The sequence below is a fragment of the Aspergillus japonicus genome (genome assembly GCF_003184785.1).
Source record: "Aspergillus japonicus CBS 114.51 unplaced genomic scaffold BO86scaffold_8, whole genome shotgun sequence".
NCBI classification, from domain to species: domain Eukaryota; kingdom Fungi; phylum Ascomycota; class Eurotiomycetes; order Eurotiales; family Aspergillaceae; genus Aspergillus; species Aspergillus japonicus.
In genome coordinates, this window is record NW_020291645.1 from 855261 (window position 1) to 870015 (window position 14755).

The 14755-nt window shown below is 55.0% G+C and overlaps 6 protein-coding genes across 6 annotated transcripts; 4 read left to right on the forward strand and 2 right to left on the reverse strand.

Moving 5' to 3' along the window:
- The first annotated feature begins 807 nt into the window (after positions 1-807).
- On the forward strand, positions 808-2031 carry BO86DRAFT_386901 (phytanoyl-CoA dioxygenase family protein). The gene has a single exon (XM_025671452.1). The coding sequence runs from the start codon at positions 888-890 to the stop codon at positions 1812-1814; it is 927 nt and encodes a 308-aa protein (XP_025530725.1). The 5' UTR covers positions 808-887; the 3' UTR covers positions 1815-2031.
- A 1031-nt stretch (positions 2032-3062) lies between these two features.
- Positions 3063-4950, forward strand: BO86DRAFT_386903 (SET domain protein; the record flags this gene model as incomplete). The annotated part of the gene is made up of 1 exon (XM_025671453.1): positions 3063-4950. The coding sequence occupies exon 1, from the start codon at positions 3501-3503 to the stop codon at positions 4947-4949; it is 1449 nt and encodes a 482-aa protein (XP_025530726.1). The 5' UTR covers positions 3063-3500.
- Positions 4951-5168: 218 nt separating this feature from the next.
- Positions 5169-7820, forward strand: BO86DRAFT_446305 (putative AMP-binding enzyme). Its single transcript, XM_025676506.1, has 7 exons — positions 5169-5520; positions 5589-5659; positions 5734-5881; positions 5954-5989; positions 6039-7085; positions 7149-7428; positions 7485-7820. Exons 1-7 carry the CDS (start codon positions 5392-5394, stop codon positions 7613-7615), a joined length of 1842 nt encoding a protein of 613 aa, XP_025530727.1. The 5' UTR covers positions 5169-5391; the 3' UTR covers positions 7616-7820.
- A 428-nt stretch (positions 7821-8248) lies between these two features.
- Positions 8249-9828, reverse strand: BO86DRAFT_407751 (putative serine/threonine protein kinase; the record flags this gene model as incomplete). Its single annotated transcript, XM_025674296.1, has 1 exon — positions 8249-9828. The coding sequence occupies exon 1, from the start codon at positions 9719-9721 to the stop codon at positions 8249-8251; it is 1473 nt and encodes a 490-aa protein (XP_025530728.1). The 5' UTR covers positions 9722-9828.
- A 1556-nt stretch (positions 9829-11384) lies between these two features.
- BO86DRAFT_306235 (uncharacterized protein) lies at positions 11385-12134 on the reverse strand (the record flags this gene model as incomplete). The annotated part of the gene is made up of 2 exons (XM_025667685.1): positions 11385-11851; positions 11972-12134. The coding sequence occupies 2 exons, from the start codon at positions 12132-12134 to the stop codon at positions 11385-11387; spliced, it is 630 nt and encodes a 209-aa protein (XP_025530729.1).
- A 200-nt stretch (positions 12135-12334) lies between these two features.
- On the forward strand, positions 12335-14601 carry BO86DRAFT_386908 (spermidine synthase). The gene is made up of 4 exons (XM_025671454.1): positions 12335-12419; positions 12574-13606; positions 13659-13953; positions 14025-14601. Exons 2-4 carry the CDS (start codon positions 12669-12671, stop codon positions 14424-14426), a joined length of 1635 nt encoding a protein of 544 aa, XP_025530730.1. The 5' UTR covers positions 12335-12419; positions 12574-12668; the 3' UTR covers positions 14427-14601.
- Positions 14602-14755: the final 154 nt, after the last annotated feature.

Below are 14755 nucleotides of genomic sequence, written 5' to 3' on the forward strand. Positions count from 1 at the left end.
ACAGAACAGAAAGTAAAAGATAAGAAGTCGTTAAATATTTGGAATCTGGTTTATTACAATAATAGGCAGTCTACTGGATGTAAAGATAGATCTTCTGATATAATAAGGGCCAGTGGTAACTGATAGTAGTATATTCACTATATCAAAACTCTGCTTCTGACTGTATAGAGGACTTGAGGCGCTATTGGTTGAAAGTAAGATTGCCCCAGTGAGTCTCAGAGCTATCTGCCCCACCTGCTAAATTGCTCCCAAGTAGCTGGACTAGTCTCGCTTTTGCCTGCTAAGTCTGCTTGTGAGTTGTGAACTGTTGTGGGGATTTATATCAACAGTCTATCATCGGCTATAGCTAAGGCCCGGCCGGGCTGAGGTACTTGTTCCTAATACAGTTAGTGATTTCCGGGGTATGGGGCCGAGCTGGGGCGGAGAGATGACTCAGCAGTCTGTTAGCTGCTCGCTACTTACCGCCTGCTCTTTTCAAGCTAAGATCCAGAATCTGCCTGCAGAATTGTGTCCTTTGTAGGCGGTTAATGCAGCTTTGTGTTTGCGTTGTGTTTGTAACGAGTAGACAAACAGACTTGAGCTGAGAGCTTTAGATTATTCTTCTTATTATGCTTTACTTAACTAGATATGGCAAGTCTTAAGCTGACTATTGCTGTAGTAAGAATTTCAAGCTTAGTTTTAAGAACAGAATCTTTTTATCTTCTTTATACCCTACAGCTGCAGCTGTCAGGCAATGTAGATAAGCTGATAAGCGCCGCCTATAAAACCTGCCCTATAGCATATTTCCTCCTCCCCCACAATCCCCTCCCCCTCTTTTTCTGTTCCCATCTCCTCCAAACCTCCATCCTACACCCCCCTCTTGCGCCGACCCTCTGCAAAACCCCAATATGACTGCTGAAGGCCTCACCCCGGAGCAACTCGCCTTCTTCCACGAGAACGGCTACCTCGTCCTACCCGACCACCTCACCCCGGCCGAGGTCCAGCGCTGCCTCACGGAGACCAACCACCTCCTCGACACCTTCCCGCTCGACACCCACCCGCTCACCCAGTTCACCACTGGCGACGACGACGATGCCCAAAAGGAGCACGTTGGCGACGACTACTTCCTCACCTCGGGCGACAAGATCCGGTTCTTCTTCGAGCCGGACGCCTTCCACCCGGACACACCGGGCACGCTCCTGAAACCCAAGCAGCAGGCCGTCAACAAGATCGGCCACTCCCTGCACAGCCTGTCCGATCCCTTCCGGGAGGTCAGCCTGACCCCGCGCAACGCCGCCATCGCCCGCTCCCTCGGCTTCCAGGACCCCCGCGTCCTGCAGAGCATGGTCATCTGCAAGCAGCCCAGCATCGGCGGCGCCGTGCCCAGCCATCAGGACTCGGAGTTCCTGTACACGGACCCGCCCTCCGCCGTCGGCTGGTGGTTCGCGCTGCAGGACGCCTCCGTCGAGAACGGCACGCTCGGCATGGTGCCCGGCTCGCACCGCCGGAACGGCATCCAGCGCCGGTTCGTGCGCCGCGTGCCCGATGGCAGTCGCGGCACGGAGTTCGTGGAGAACACCGGCGCCCGGGTGCCGAAGGGGTTGGTTGAGGATGCCGCGCAAAAGGAGGGCGAGGTGCAGTTGTTGGATATCAAGGCCGGCTCGTTGGTGCTCATTCATGGCAATGTCCTGCATCAGAGCTCGAGGAATACGAGCCCCCGGAGTCGCTTCGCGTATACGTTTCATGTCATCGAGGGGGCCGACGGGTGGGTGTATGATGAGCGCAATTGGTTGCAGCCGCCTGAGAATGGGGAGGGGTTTACGCGGTTGGTTTAGGGATTCCATGCTGGTGGGTAGGGGATGGGGATGGGGTTGTACATTCTTAATTTCATTATGTGGAAGGGCAGTGTGGCTGCAGTAATTGTATATGCAAAAACAGAGAGTTGGTTTGTCAATTGTGTGGATAGTTTGTATACCTTCACGCCTATTTGCCTCTTCATGGCCCCTTCCCGAACCCTGCTGCGGCGCCCGCCGCGGTCTTCGCTGACTACTACAAACGGCAATATCGATGCGTTCCACCCCAGCAAGCAGCCACTCTTCTACCAGCATACACTAACCATCAAACACAACACAATCACCACCTAACATCACCATGTCTATCCTCCTCCTCCTTTGTGACGTTTCACCTCGAATGGATTCTTGTCCCGAAAGGCTTTGTTCGGCTGTTTCAGACGAGGCAAAAGCCGTTCCCTTTGATTTCCTTTCAACACCCCGAAAGAATACAAAGCATGGCCCAACAACCCTTTCATCTGCAAGTGGACAATGATGCCACAGCCAAAAATAATGTCATCCACAAAGGTCGGAGGCTGCCCATTCGACGCCTGGGAGGTCTTTCATCAGCGAACTAAAGCAATATAATTATAGATTCATATCCAGGTAGGAAGTGGCAGAAGTGGCAGCAGATCGAACGATGTACATAAAGCCCGCACGGTAACGGTCCTCTTCCTCAAGGAGAAACATATCGGCAGTTTTCTGAAGTCTAAACAAGAAGAATCAAAATCCAGGGCTGCAACTTACTGATTGATCCCCAAACCAACTTGCGTTTATCCTACACCAGCACGTACGATGTGCTTTCCAACCAAAGCAGATATGGGGCTTGGCTCCTCGCAACCCAAAAAGAGCCCCTCGCCCTCCCAGAATAGAGTAACGAAGTCACCACCGAAAAAGTCCCGGGAGAAGCCCCAGTCTCGGGCACGGCCCTTCCCTCGTGATTCCCTGTCGCCGGAATTCGTTGCCGCGATTAAAGCGAGAGCAAGTATGAACTCCCCGGCTTCTGAGCCACCGTCACCAGCTGTTGCCGCTTCGGAAGCAGAAGCAAGCACGAAATCCCCTGCTCGTCGTTCACCGTCGCCAAAGACTGTTGCTGCTCCTGAAGCAGAAGCAAGAGCGAAATCCCCCGTTTACAATCCACCACCACCAAAGCCTGCTGCTGCTCCTGAAACAGCAGCAAGCAAGAACCCCCAGGCTCAAAATACACCATCACAAAAGCCTGCTGCTCCTAAACCAAACGTGAAACGGAATCCCCCGGCGCGCCAACCAACAGCGGGAGAATCTTTTGCAAGTTTTGTGAGAGCAGCAATTACGGCTCCCCGCACTCATGTTCCACTGTCGCAGGCTCTGGCACAAGCGAAATCATATCCCCTTCCCGGCGGTCCGTTGTCGCCAGAGTCTATTGCTCGTCTGAGAGCAAGAGCAGAAGCAAAACCTCGCTCTCGTGATCAACTGGTGGCAGAGTCTCTTGGAACTCTTCTAGCAGTAGCGAAAGCGACTCCTCCCACTCGTGACCCACAGCCGCCGGGGTCTGTTGCCGCTCCTAAAGCAAAATCGAAAGAGAAATCCCTCCCTCCTGCTCCTTTGTCACCAAAGTCGGTTGCGACTCTGAAAGCAAAGGCGCTCGGAAACATCTACTATGACCTCAACCGTATCGGCAAGGTGCGCATTAACGTGCGGGAGGGCAGGAAAATGACCACCGACCGCAAGCGCTACTGGCATGAGTGCAAGAAGGCAACGAACTTCATCAGCAAGATGGTGAACCTGGTCGAGGGGCTGGATGATTCGTACCAGACTCAGGAAGGCTTGGAGCTCTCGGACGAAGTCGATGACCTGCTGCAGCGCATCGGTTGGGAAGGGCTCGCGATCGCTGCTCACTCGGAAGCCTTTCGGCGCATCCTCTCCTTAGACCAAGAGGTCGACAGCCAGCTGCGGCGCGAGGTACTTGAGGCCCTCAAGGCCAACAGAAACAGCCTGGAGTTCTACGGCCGCGTGCGCAACATCGACTGGCGTGGCCTGCTGCTCCCGTACTCCAACGACTCCATCCGCTACATGAGCCCGGCGCTGAAGCTCGTCAAGAAGTTCTGGGACCGCCACCCGCACGAGCTTGCGATCCCGCCCCAAGGCGAAGACCATGTCATCACCCCGAATTACAACAACTGCCGTCAGGTCAACATCACCAAGAACATCTGGAACCCTGCAGACTGGAAGCATCAAGTCGACCCGAAACCCGACATTAATGTCACCATGCGCTGGGCACATGTCTACGATCTGGGGTGTTGTGACTTCTGCGAATCGCCGCATGCCTGCCGGTGCCAGGTGCAGTCGATGCCCGGGGAGCTGGTGGAGCTCGTCAAGACGGAGGACCGGGGCATCGGGGTGCGCGCCCTGTGGCCCTTCCGCAAGGGAGACGTTCTGGGTGAGTATGTCGGGCGGCTCATCCCAGACGGCAGCAGGCCGGACCAGACCTATGCTCTAGCGTGGGAGGCGCCGAGTGACCAACGCACCCAAGGGAAGGTGTCCGTCGACGCATGCTACGAGGGCAACTGGACCCGGTTCGTCAATCACGCCTGCGAGAACGCCTCAACCGAGTACCGCTGCCGGACCTTTAGCGACCACGCCGCCATGACGCTCGAGGCCACGCGGGATATTGAAATGTACGAAGAGATCACCGTCGACTATGGGCCTAGCTATTGGAAAAAGAGGCAATGCCGCTGCGGGTCGCCAAAGTGCTATTCCGCAAAACAGCCGCCGCCGACCACTCGAGAGGAAGCACGACCGCTGACGGGGAGAGCAAGAAAGACAGAGAAGAACGTGATGAGAATTCCCCTCAAGGAAATAGGAGGCGAAGAAGGAAAGGACGTTGCTGAAGAAACACTGGCCGAAGAAGGAAACGCAGGTGATGATAGTGAGAATCTTGAGGGAGGCGGAGGAGAAGAAGAGGTGCTGTGTCCAGATCCATCATCGAACGTGGTCGTACACCAGGATCCATCAAAAAACAATGACGGAGATGGTGATCACCCGGAGAAGGATGACCACAAGGACAAGAACTATGTTCCAGGAGACGATAGTGATGGGGATGATGACGATGCGGGACCGATGGTGGTTGGAACAGCGGAAGTGATGGAGTTGGGTGACTGAGTGAGAAAGTGAGAGAATGATGAAGCTGTTAGATGAGGGGAAAACTAGTTATATAAGATGTTGGTTCTAGACGTTAGTAAGCTTCCAGCTACTACCTAAATCGATGGTCGATCCCAATTGGGAAGGCAGGCACAACCCCGCATTTGCTCTCCACAACACGTGAGGGGAAAGAGAGTGAATGACCTCAAACCACCTCGTCTTCTGCAACCGTCTTGTACTCTCTTCTTCTTCTCATTGACTTCGCTTCATGTACTCTCTGAGTGCGAGAGAAACATTACCTTACACCAAACCTTGACCAACAACCTATACTTGATCCATACCTCCATACCACTGCCACTCCTACTGCCGCCTCAAAGCAAGGGGTGAGGTGCGGTACAGTACATTGACGTCTTCCACCGAGGACAGACTTGATGTAGCTCTCATCCGACCCAAAGTACTGGCAATGTATCGCTTCAATTCATTTGTCCGCTGTCACCCTTGGAGGTCACACTGCCTGCCAAGAACCCTCCAGTCGTCGATAGCTTGGCGGCGCGGACTTCTTACTCAGAGCTATGCCCGAGGGCCGTCCGAGGTAAGCTGCTGCACCTCGCCCAAAGCGTCCACTCTCAGAAGCTGACACTCAATCCCTCCGATCTGAAGCCTCCCTTGTTTGATTCGACGGTTGGCGACCATTTCGCCCAGATTGTCAAGGTACATGGCGATCGGACAGCGTATGTAGATAGTATATTTATCTTATCTGCAGGCCCGCCACAGCTGATTCCCCGCTAACCGATTGTGAAACCAGCGTCATTTCCAAGCATCAAAACGAAAGATTAACATATGCCGCTCTGGACGCCAAAAGCAATGCGTTTGCAAGGGGCCTGGAATCCATCGGGGTACGCCGAGGTGACCGAGTTGGGGTCATGCTGGGAAACTCCATGGAATATGCCATCGTATGCAAACAGCCTTCAACAACATACCCAATCGAAGCGAGTAGCCAACAGCAGCTTACGAGGTGTCTATAGGTAACTTATGCACTGTTCAAACTAGGAGCAATTTTGGTGAGTCTGGTGCTATCCTACCGGGGAATGAAACGTAACATTCGTTCAGGTGCCCATCAATCCATCATTCAACACTACTCAACTAGCATCGGCCCTAAGTCACCTCAATACCAGCCATTTGGTCGTCAGTGCGGAGTCGAACCTGCCCCGGAAGCCTCCACGGAGCAATGTGCCACTTCTGGAGACTATCGTGCCGGACCTTGCAAGCCTTAGACTAAAGTCAGAACTCATCCCATCACTGAAGAATATCATTCTTGTCGACAACTCTTCTGGTCGCTTCCAAGGCACCGGCTACCGGGTACTTACGCCATATTCCTCACTAACATCCGATGCTGCGTTTGATGGGAGCTCTCTACCACCACAGGACCTCTCCCCTGATGACATTATAAACATCCAATTCACATCCGGGACAACGGCTATGCCCAAGGCTGCATGTCTGACGCACCGCTCAATTCTGAACAATGGTTCTCAGATCGGAGACCGCATGCGCCTCACCCCCGAGGATATTGTCTGCTGTCCCCCACCTCTCTTTCACTGCTTCGGCTCTGTTTTGGGGTACATGGCAACGGGGACCCATGGTTCTGCCATTGTGTTCCCGACAGAGTCCTTCAACGCCAAAGCCGCCCTCAAAGCAGTGCAAGAAGAACGGTGCACAGCCCTGTACGGAGTGCCCACCATGTTCCTTGAGGAGCTCAATCTGCTCGAGAGTGGCGAGGTCTCACCCGAGGGCTTTCAGTACCTCCGGACTGGCATTGCAGCCGGAAGCAGCATTCCAGCGGAGTTGATGAAGAAGCTTCATAAAGTCCTCAACCTCACCGAACTCACCATCTGCTACGGCATGACCGAGACCAGCCCAGTCTCCGCCATGACTACAACCGATGACCCGATCGACAAGCGTATCCACACCGTCGGCACCCTTCTACCCCACGTGGAAGCCAAAGTGGTTGACCTGGCCGACCACCGCAAGGTTGTTCCCGTCGGTGTCCGCGGAGAGCTGGCAGTCAGCGGCTACCTCCTGATGAAAGAATACTGGAACGACCCGGAAAAAACAGCCGAGGTGATGATTCCCGACGAGAATGGGAAAGTCTGGATGCACGTATGTCATTGCGTTTCTGGTTCCTGGCCTCGATGATCGATTCCACTAATGATGACTACCTAGACTGGTGATGAGGCAACCATCTGCCCAGACGGCTACATCACAATCACCGGTCGGGTCAAAGATCTTATTATACGCGGTGGCGAGAATATCCATCCCCTGGAGGTAGAAAACTGTCTTCTTGCCTACCCCGGAGTCTTGAATGTGTCGGTCGTTGGGGTCCCGGACGAACGATACGGTGAGGCGGTGGCTGCATTTATCATACACCGCGACGTCGACGGCGAGGATGCTAAAGAGGAAAAGGTCAAAAAATATGTCAACGAGACACTGAGCAATCACCTTGGTGTGTACTTTCCACGGGTCTTTCAGGTTCGAGATAATAGCTAACAGCTGAAACAGTCCCGAAATATGTGTTTTTCCTGCCCTCCTCGGAGTCTTTTCCGAAAACTGCGAGTGGCAAGGTTCAGAAATTCATGCTTCGCGAGATTGCAGTCAAGAGATTGAAGGAGAAGGAGAACCAGCTCGCATGATGCACTGGCTTGGCTATTTGGACATCTATATTACATGAAGAAAGCCGTTGGATTTAACCATGGGGTCTGTTGGATTGAGATGGATTGGAAATGTACATAGATGTAAAACATTCTACGCTATGATGAACAAACGGATGGTTTGTGGGAAGGCAATGAACGCTACGATTCGAGGGTGCGTCATTATCATTACTGCTCATCATTGGCCCACATGAGCAAGCGCTGCATTAGGAGATAGTTCATTCTCACAGACAAATAGCAAATAGACTCTGTTGGCATTTCCACTCCAGAGGGTATAATCGCTATGCGACGAAGACGCTCAACATGCATCGAACAAAAGACACTCTCGTCTCGAGCGTACAGTACAGTAAAATACGCCAGTCCATGCCCAAGCAAACGGACGGCCTTGTTGCAGATCTTGCAAATATCCAAACAACTTCCAACGCCCAAGATACCGGCGTTGGGCCCTGCATATCGAACAATCGCCAGTTCATCCACCAACGACTTGTTCTTTTCCACAGATGATGTCCAGAACCCCAACCTGCCAAAAAAAAAAAAAAAAAAAAAAAAAAGCATGGATTATTCCCTCATCGCGAACCTCGCTCATCCAAACCAGAAGCTTCATCCTTCCCCCCTCTATCGCGTGCACGACACGCCAGAATCCACCTTCATCCGACAGTGATCATGCACCGCGCGGCTCTGCGCCGACACCGCCGGCGAGCAGCACGGAATCCCCCGCACCCAGGGATCCCGGAGGACCGCCTCGATCGTCAGCCGCCGCTCGGGATCGGGATGCAGCATCCCCAGCACCAGCACCAGCGCCGCGTAGTCCGGGTACTCCTTGGCCTTGAACCCCCGGCCGCACAGCGGCCATCTCCCCGCCGCGGCGTCGAGCCGCGGGTCCCCGGCCGTGACCGCCTCGAACGCCTCCCACCCGTCCACAAACCGCGCGAAGCCGTCGTCGACGGACTCGCCGGCGCATTCCCACGGATACCCCAGCCCCAGAATGTGGCGGGCCGTCAGCGCGCAGGCCCAGATGTCGGCGGCCCGCGGGTCGTAGGTTGCTGCTACTGCTGCTGCTGCTGTTCTTGTGGCTGCTGTTCTGGCGGCGGCGGCGGCTGGTTTTCTGGCTGCGGCTGCTGCTGCTGCTGCTGCTGCTGCCTTGACGGCTACATCCGCCGCCGCAGCGGCCATCCACATCTCCGGCGCGATGTAGCATCCCGTCCCGCGCACGTCGTCGGGGGTCCGGACGGGGACGTGGGCGCGGACGCAGGCGCATTCGCCCTCTCCCTGGTGGTGGCGGTGGTGATGCGGCGGCCGGAAGCGCACCGCGTACCCGAAGTCGGCGAGCTTGACGAGCCCGTCGGCATCGAGCAGCAGGTTCTCCGGTTTGAGGTCGCCGTGGGCGATGCCCTGGCGGTGCAGGTGGGCGACCCCCAGAAAAAGCTGCTTGATGAAGCACAGTTGCGTGGGTTGCGGGAGGCGGATGGGCTTAGTGGCGCCGGGGGGGAACAGCAGGTCGTAGATGTCGCCATGCGGGCAGTGGTCCATTAGGTAGGCTAGTTGGGTGGATTGGGGGGTGGGGGTGCTGGTGCTGGTATTGGTGCTGGCGGCACTGGGGATGATCTCGCCTAGGGCGAAGATCTGGAGCACGTGCGGGTGCGGAGGCAGCTGCACGGCCAGCTTCACCTCGTTGCGCAGGAAGATTTCGGCATCCCGCTGCCGCGTGCACGTCTTGATGGCGTACAGCTTAATCGTTTCGTGGGTGGGATCGCTCAGGTCGAAGCTGCAGACCGCTTGCACGGTGCCGCAGGCGCCGGCGCCTAGGTTGCCTCTGGGGAGGAGGACGAGGTATTGCCGGGGGTTTTCGGTGGGGAGTGGGGTCAGGGGTCGGAAGGTTAGGAAATCGGGTGTTTTGGTGGTGGTGGTGGTGGTGGAGGAAGAGGAGGATATGGAGGAGGAGGTGGTGGAGGAGGTGCTGGTGGTGCCGAGGAGGGTGGAGATGGGGATGGAGGTGGTGGCGATGATTTCTATGAGCGAGCGGTCCATGCTTGAGATGGACACTCGGTCCGAGTGCAGACGGATGGGGAGGTCAGTTGTTGAACTCATCTCGAGAGCAGCTGCTACTCGTATTAGGGCTGGTGGGCTATGTGGTGGTGATGGTGATGGTGATGGTGACGGCGACGTTGACGATGACGATGACGATGATAATGTCGACGCTAATGGGGACGATGCTCAAAGCCCCGTCTGATGTATCGACAGCCTATTGTTCGATACAATAGGCAAGAAAACCTTCTGCGCTTCGAGCTGCAGAAGTCAGATGCCTTGCAGTATAGAGAGACTGCTAGACAAGACAAAAGGGTGACAGGCGAGGAGAAGGAGGGGAAAGGATGAATGATGATGAGATCAATGACAGATTAGATGAATGTCACTGACAGGTAAGAATAGGCGTATGCCAATATGTAAAGGTGTGAATAGCTGAGATGTTCCTATTCACGCAGTGAGGAATGGTGCTTTTGCCAGGCAAGATATTATTGCTGAGTGCACAAACCAGCAAATCTGGGGAAGCAGAGAAAAGATGGAGATGGATGAAGAGACGAGGTAGGCACGGATAAGTTTTCCTTCCCTCGAGCAGAAGTCATCTGGGGTATGACAGCATTATTGCTGAATTGCTGAATTGCTGAATTGCTGAATTGCTCAAGCAAGACCTACTTCTAAGGGTTGTGGACTTGACCGCTGGGATGAGGGCTATCCGGGCTGGCTAACCGTGGGCTCGGCTGAAAACTGCGCTGAGCGGCATCGTGAAGATGTAATTCTGGAATTGGAATCCATGGGCAGGTGCTGAGGGGCTGAGGGGCTGAGGGGCTGAGGGTAGAAGACTCTGCGTCCAGCTGGCGAGAGGAATACAATTTGGGATAATGATGGAGGTGACAGGTATGGATGTCATGATCCGGGAATAGGATGCTTTAGACATGTCTCACAAACTACATGAGAGAGAATAGCAGATGATCGAGTACAAGCTGCCTCTCCATTCCCATCTTCACATTGTCTGTTTTTAGCATCCATTCAAGTACCTATACATACATTCACTAAGCTGTATACTTGATAACTATTCACCAGATAGTGGCTCGGCACAGTATGCTGTGTGGTAGTTTCCCAGTTTTCCCGTTGGAAAGCTGCGTACCATGTGCTCCGATTACCCACGGTCCGCCATCAGCCTGACCAGCGGCTGAGAGGGGAAGTGGCTCACTACGTCAGATCACTCGACTGCTGCGGAAAAGAGATCCAAGCCCTAGTGCAACAAGCACGGGGGAGGGGCGACAATCACCCCTCCGCAAAGCCTGTTCTTAGCGAGCCGTGGAAGAGATCCCCCGCCCTAATCCCTTCTACCCCCTTCTTGCGGACTGGTCTCGGTCGTCTGCCGGCCGAGGAAGATTCATCCACAGCCATGACGTGGTGGTCTGGTATTCAGTGACGCATGCTTAGGCTGTTCCTCCCAATCGGTCTTGACAGGCCTCGCAAAAGTCGTATTGACGAACATCAATCGCCAGTATGCCAACTTGCGTTGAAACTGCAGTTTGCAAGAACGTAAGTCCAGTCACAAAAAGCGCTGCAAAGAGCAAGTCGTCGCTAACGGAAGGCCGAGGCTGTGGCTGAAAGCACGACAAGAACGTAGGTCAAAGTACGAGTAAACACTCGGGACGAGCCGAGAATGCCCCGAACCGCGGCGTATCCATATCCCCGCAGAACAGATAATCAAGCCACACCGGATTCAGAAGTCCTGAATGCCCGTCTCACCTTGAAGCCGAGACCTGACATCCCCACTGCCTTCGCCCTCGTCCTCGCCCTCGACAATCCATTCCGGCTCCTCATCGTCAAAGTACTGTTCCTGCGCCTCGTTCCAATCGTCATATTCATCATTGTGATCGACGGTGGCGTAGTCGAAATCCGTATCCTCGCCCCGAAGGAACCGCATGGTCATCTCCCACTGCCACAGCTTCTCGCCTTCCTCCTTGCTGGGCGGGATCTCATCTCGGTCTTCGGCGAGGATCTCCCCGTTCGGACCCCGGGTGTAGCTGAACATGGCGTGGGGGTCCGGGTGGTTCAACGCCTCGAATTTCGCTTCGGAACGGCAGAGGTCCGCCTGGAGGACACCAGAAAACCCTTTGGCGCGTCCTTCGGCTTCTCGTTCTGCGGGAGTCTGAAAACGGCGGATCAAACGGTCATAGAGCAAGGGGTCTGTGCGGTTGCTGGGGGTGTTAGCTTGACAATCACTATGTAGGTTTTTTCGTGACGACCAAGTCTGGCAGGGTGCCAGTCAAGTCAGAAACGTAGAACAAAGATGAGCGACAAGCGGACCAGCTAGCTCGAGATCAGCAGAAAAGTACTCTGGGTGCATGTCCAGGTAACGCTTGCGACGGTTCTTAATCCGGGTGGCCGGGGAGGTGAGCACGGCTGAGGAGGCAGTATTTGCCTCCATCTTGGGCGTCGTTGGCGTGATACCCATTGGGAAAAGAGGCATTATTGATTAATTTGGGCTAGGCTGATGCTTAAACATATGTGTCAGCGACAATAAAGAAGATTCAAAATGGTCGAACAACAATAAGAATAATGAAGAGAGGGAGGGAGGGGGGGAAGGAAGTGGAGAAGAGAGGGGGGGAAAAGCGGAAGAGAGCGGCGGATGGCAGATCAATTCCTGCCGTCATCGAAGCTCCGCGGAACAACAACTTAACTTACTCAGTGCTTGCTCAATCCATTGAATCCGTCAACGGAGTATGGCTACTCGAGTTTCAAACTGAGATAGTAGGTAAATTTAGTCTCCATCTTTCGGTTTCACATCCAGCTACTTGTCCTTTTGTTGCTTGTCTGCGGGTCAGAGTGGTCCACAGTCTGCCCCTGTTCCTCCAAAGAAAAAAGTGACAGCTCGAGATGGACTTCATGGAACTAACAAGTACCGTCAGGAAAGCTCCCTGGCCAAAAGAATCACTCTGGTCAGCTTGAAGTTCACTCAGAACGTTTTGTGCTGGCAGATTCCGTCCTTTCAGAAACAGACACCATGTCTTCTCTCGGTGCCTGGTGGCAAAAACCCACCACCAGACAGCTGGTGACCGGTGCAGCACTGCTGGTGCTCACCGCGTTCTACTCGCCTTTGACGGTTCTGACTTTGGCCCCTGTCTATGGTACTCACGGCACCCACGTCTTCCATGCCTATGGAGTTGCCATTGTGGCCGCTGTGGGATGGTTCATGAAGGATCACATCCAGCGACTCTCCGGCCGGAAGGCGGTCTACTTCATCCCAGTCGTGGCCTTCTGGATTCCCACCATCCAGACCTTCCTATTCTCGTCGAGCTCTGTCCTGGGAAATCCCGTCGGCCCCATCTTCACCGAGATCGCTGCCTACTATCCATTGGTCATCCTCTCCGTCGCCTGTGCAGGCAAGCTGGTGCAGGCAGGTCTGGACCTAGGCCGTCACGGTGAAGCCGTTGCCGAGCACGTTCCTCTCCTGTCCACCTATGTCATCTACAAGGTTGGAGAGAAGATTGCCAAGGCATTCCTGGCTAAGTTCATCGGATCGACCATCTTCTTCAGCCGTGCCGGCTTGCAATTCTTGCTGCCCGCCTTGTACTCTGCCGTCATTCCCTCCAAATTCCTGCTCTTCGCAGTCCCCTCGCTGCTCCTCTCGGCCACCTCCAACGTGCATCTCAGCGACGGAGCCCTGAACTCGTACCTGAACGATGAGGGCTTCGCGCTGGTTGCCCGTCAGGACTCCAACACCGGTTACATCTCGGTGCTCGACAACCTGAACGATGGCTTCCGAGTCATGCGATGCGACCACAGCCTGCTGGGAGGCCAGTGGACCAGAATGCCACGCGGCTACAGCCCTGCCACCTTGGACCCGATCTACGCAGTCTTTACCATGCTGGAATCTGTCCGCCTTGTGGAGACCGACCACGGCGAGCCCCGCGTAGACGCCGACAGCAAGGCACTCGTCATGTAAGCACCAGACCCTGCAAGCTCCACACCAGAAAGGCTAATCCCCGCACAGCGGTCTCGGTGTCGGAACCACGCCGTCAGCGCTGATCGAGCACGGCATCGAGACCACGATCGTGGAAATCGACCCCGTCGTGCACCAGTTCGCGTTGGAGTACTTCCACCTCCCCGCGAACCACATCGCCGTCATCGAGGACGCCACCACCTTCGTAGACCGCTCTCCCAAGGCCCAATACGATTACATCGTCCACGACGTCTTCACCGGCGGCGCCGAGCCCCTCGAGCTCTTCACCATCGAATTCATCGAGAAACTGGCCTCGCTCCTCAAAGACGACGGCGTCATTGCCCTTGTACAAATCCCCAACCCCCCATCCCCCCAACCCCAAAACCACCGCACAAAGCTAACCCCCCACACCCCCAGAACTACGCCGGCGACATCACCCTCTACCCTGCGGCCCTGACCATCCGCACCATCCGCGCCGTCTTCCCGACCTGCCGCGTCTTCCGCGAGGCGGCCGAGAACGACGACCTCAACAACGACTTCACCAACATGGTCATCTTCTGCAAGAAGAGCGCCGCCACCCCGCTGCGCTTCCGCCAGCCCGCCCCCAAGGACTACCTGGGCAGCAAGTTCCGCGAGACCCACCTGCTCCCCCGTCACGAGGTCGACCCCGCCCGCTTCGAGGTCATCCCGCCCAACGGCCGCCGCCTGCTGACGGACCGCGAGTCCCACCTCCTGCACAAGTACCAGGATCGCTCCGCCCTCGAGCACTGGCAGATCATGCGCACCGTGCTGCCGGATCTGGTGTGGGAGTATTGGTGATTGGCATCGATGATCATCACCCTTCTTTCCACCGGGGGCTCTTTTCAGCCTTGGCATTTTTGGGGAGTGTAAACACTCCCTCTGCCTTGTTGGACAATGTATTTATAGGTGCTTTGTATGTGCTCTGTGCACAGCAAAAGCAGGTTCTGGGTGTAGTCGTGTAATAATATCTGGCATCTTGGTTAAATGAATTTCCCGTGATTGTGTACATCGCTCCGCTTATATGGTAGTTAACACATCCACGACTTCCTTCCTAATCAGCCAGTATCAAGACAAGGATTGTCTCCCAGATACAAACAAACACATTCAGCACAACAATCTTCAATTGG

What these genes read in the sequence shown, in the direction of transcription:
- BO86DRAFT_386901 (XM_025671452.1), top strand. Translation starts at nt 888, where the DNA reads ATGACTGCTGAAGGCCTCACCCCGGAGCAACTCGCCTTCTTCCACGAG.
- BO86DRAFT_386908 (XM_025671454.1), top strand. Translation starts at nt 12,669, where the DNA reads ATGTCTTCTCTCGGTGCCTGGTGGCAAAAACCCACCACCAGACAGCTG. An exon ending in GACAGCAAGGCACTCGTCAT is followed by an intron (nt 13,607 to 13,658) that starts GTAAGCACCAGA and finishes ATCCCCGCACAG; the next exon opens with CGGTCTCGGTGTCGGAACCA. An exon ending in ACGACGGCGTCATTGCCCTT is followed by an intron (nt 13,954 to 14,024) that starts GTACAAATCCCC and finishes CCACACCCCCAG; the next exon opens with AACTACGCCGGCGACATCAC.
- BO86DRAFT_446305 (XM_025676506.1), top strand. Translation starts at nt 5,392, where the DNA reads ATGTATCGCTTCAATTCATTTGTCCGCTGTCACCCTTGGAGGTCACAC. An exon ending in ATGGGAAAGTCTGGATGCAC is followed by an intron (nt 7,086 to 7,148) that starts GTATGTCATTGC and finishes ATGACTACCTAG; the next exon opens with ACTGGTGATGAGGCAACCAT. An exon ending in GACACTGAGCAATCACCTTG is followed by an intron (nt 7,429 to 7,484) that starts GTGTGTACTTTC and finishes CAGCTGAAACAG; the next exon opens with TCCCGAAATATGTGTTTTTC.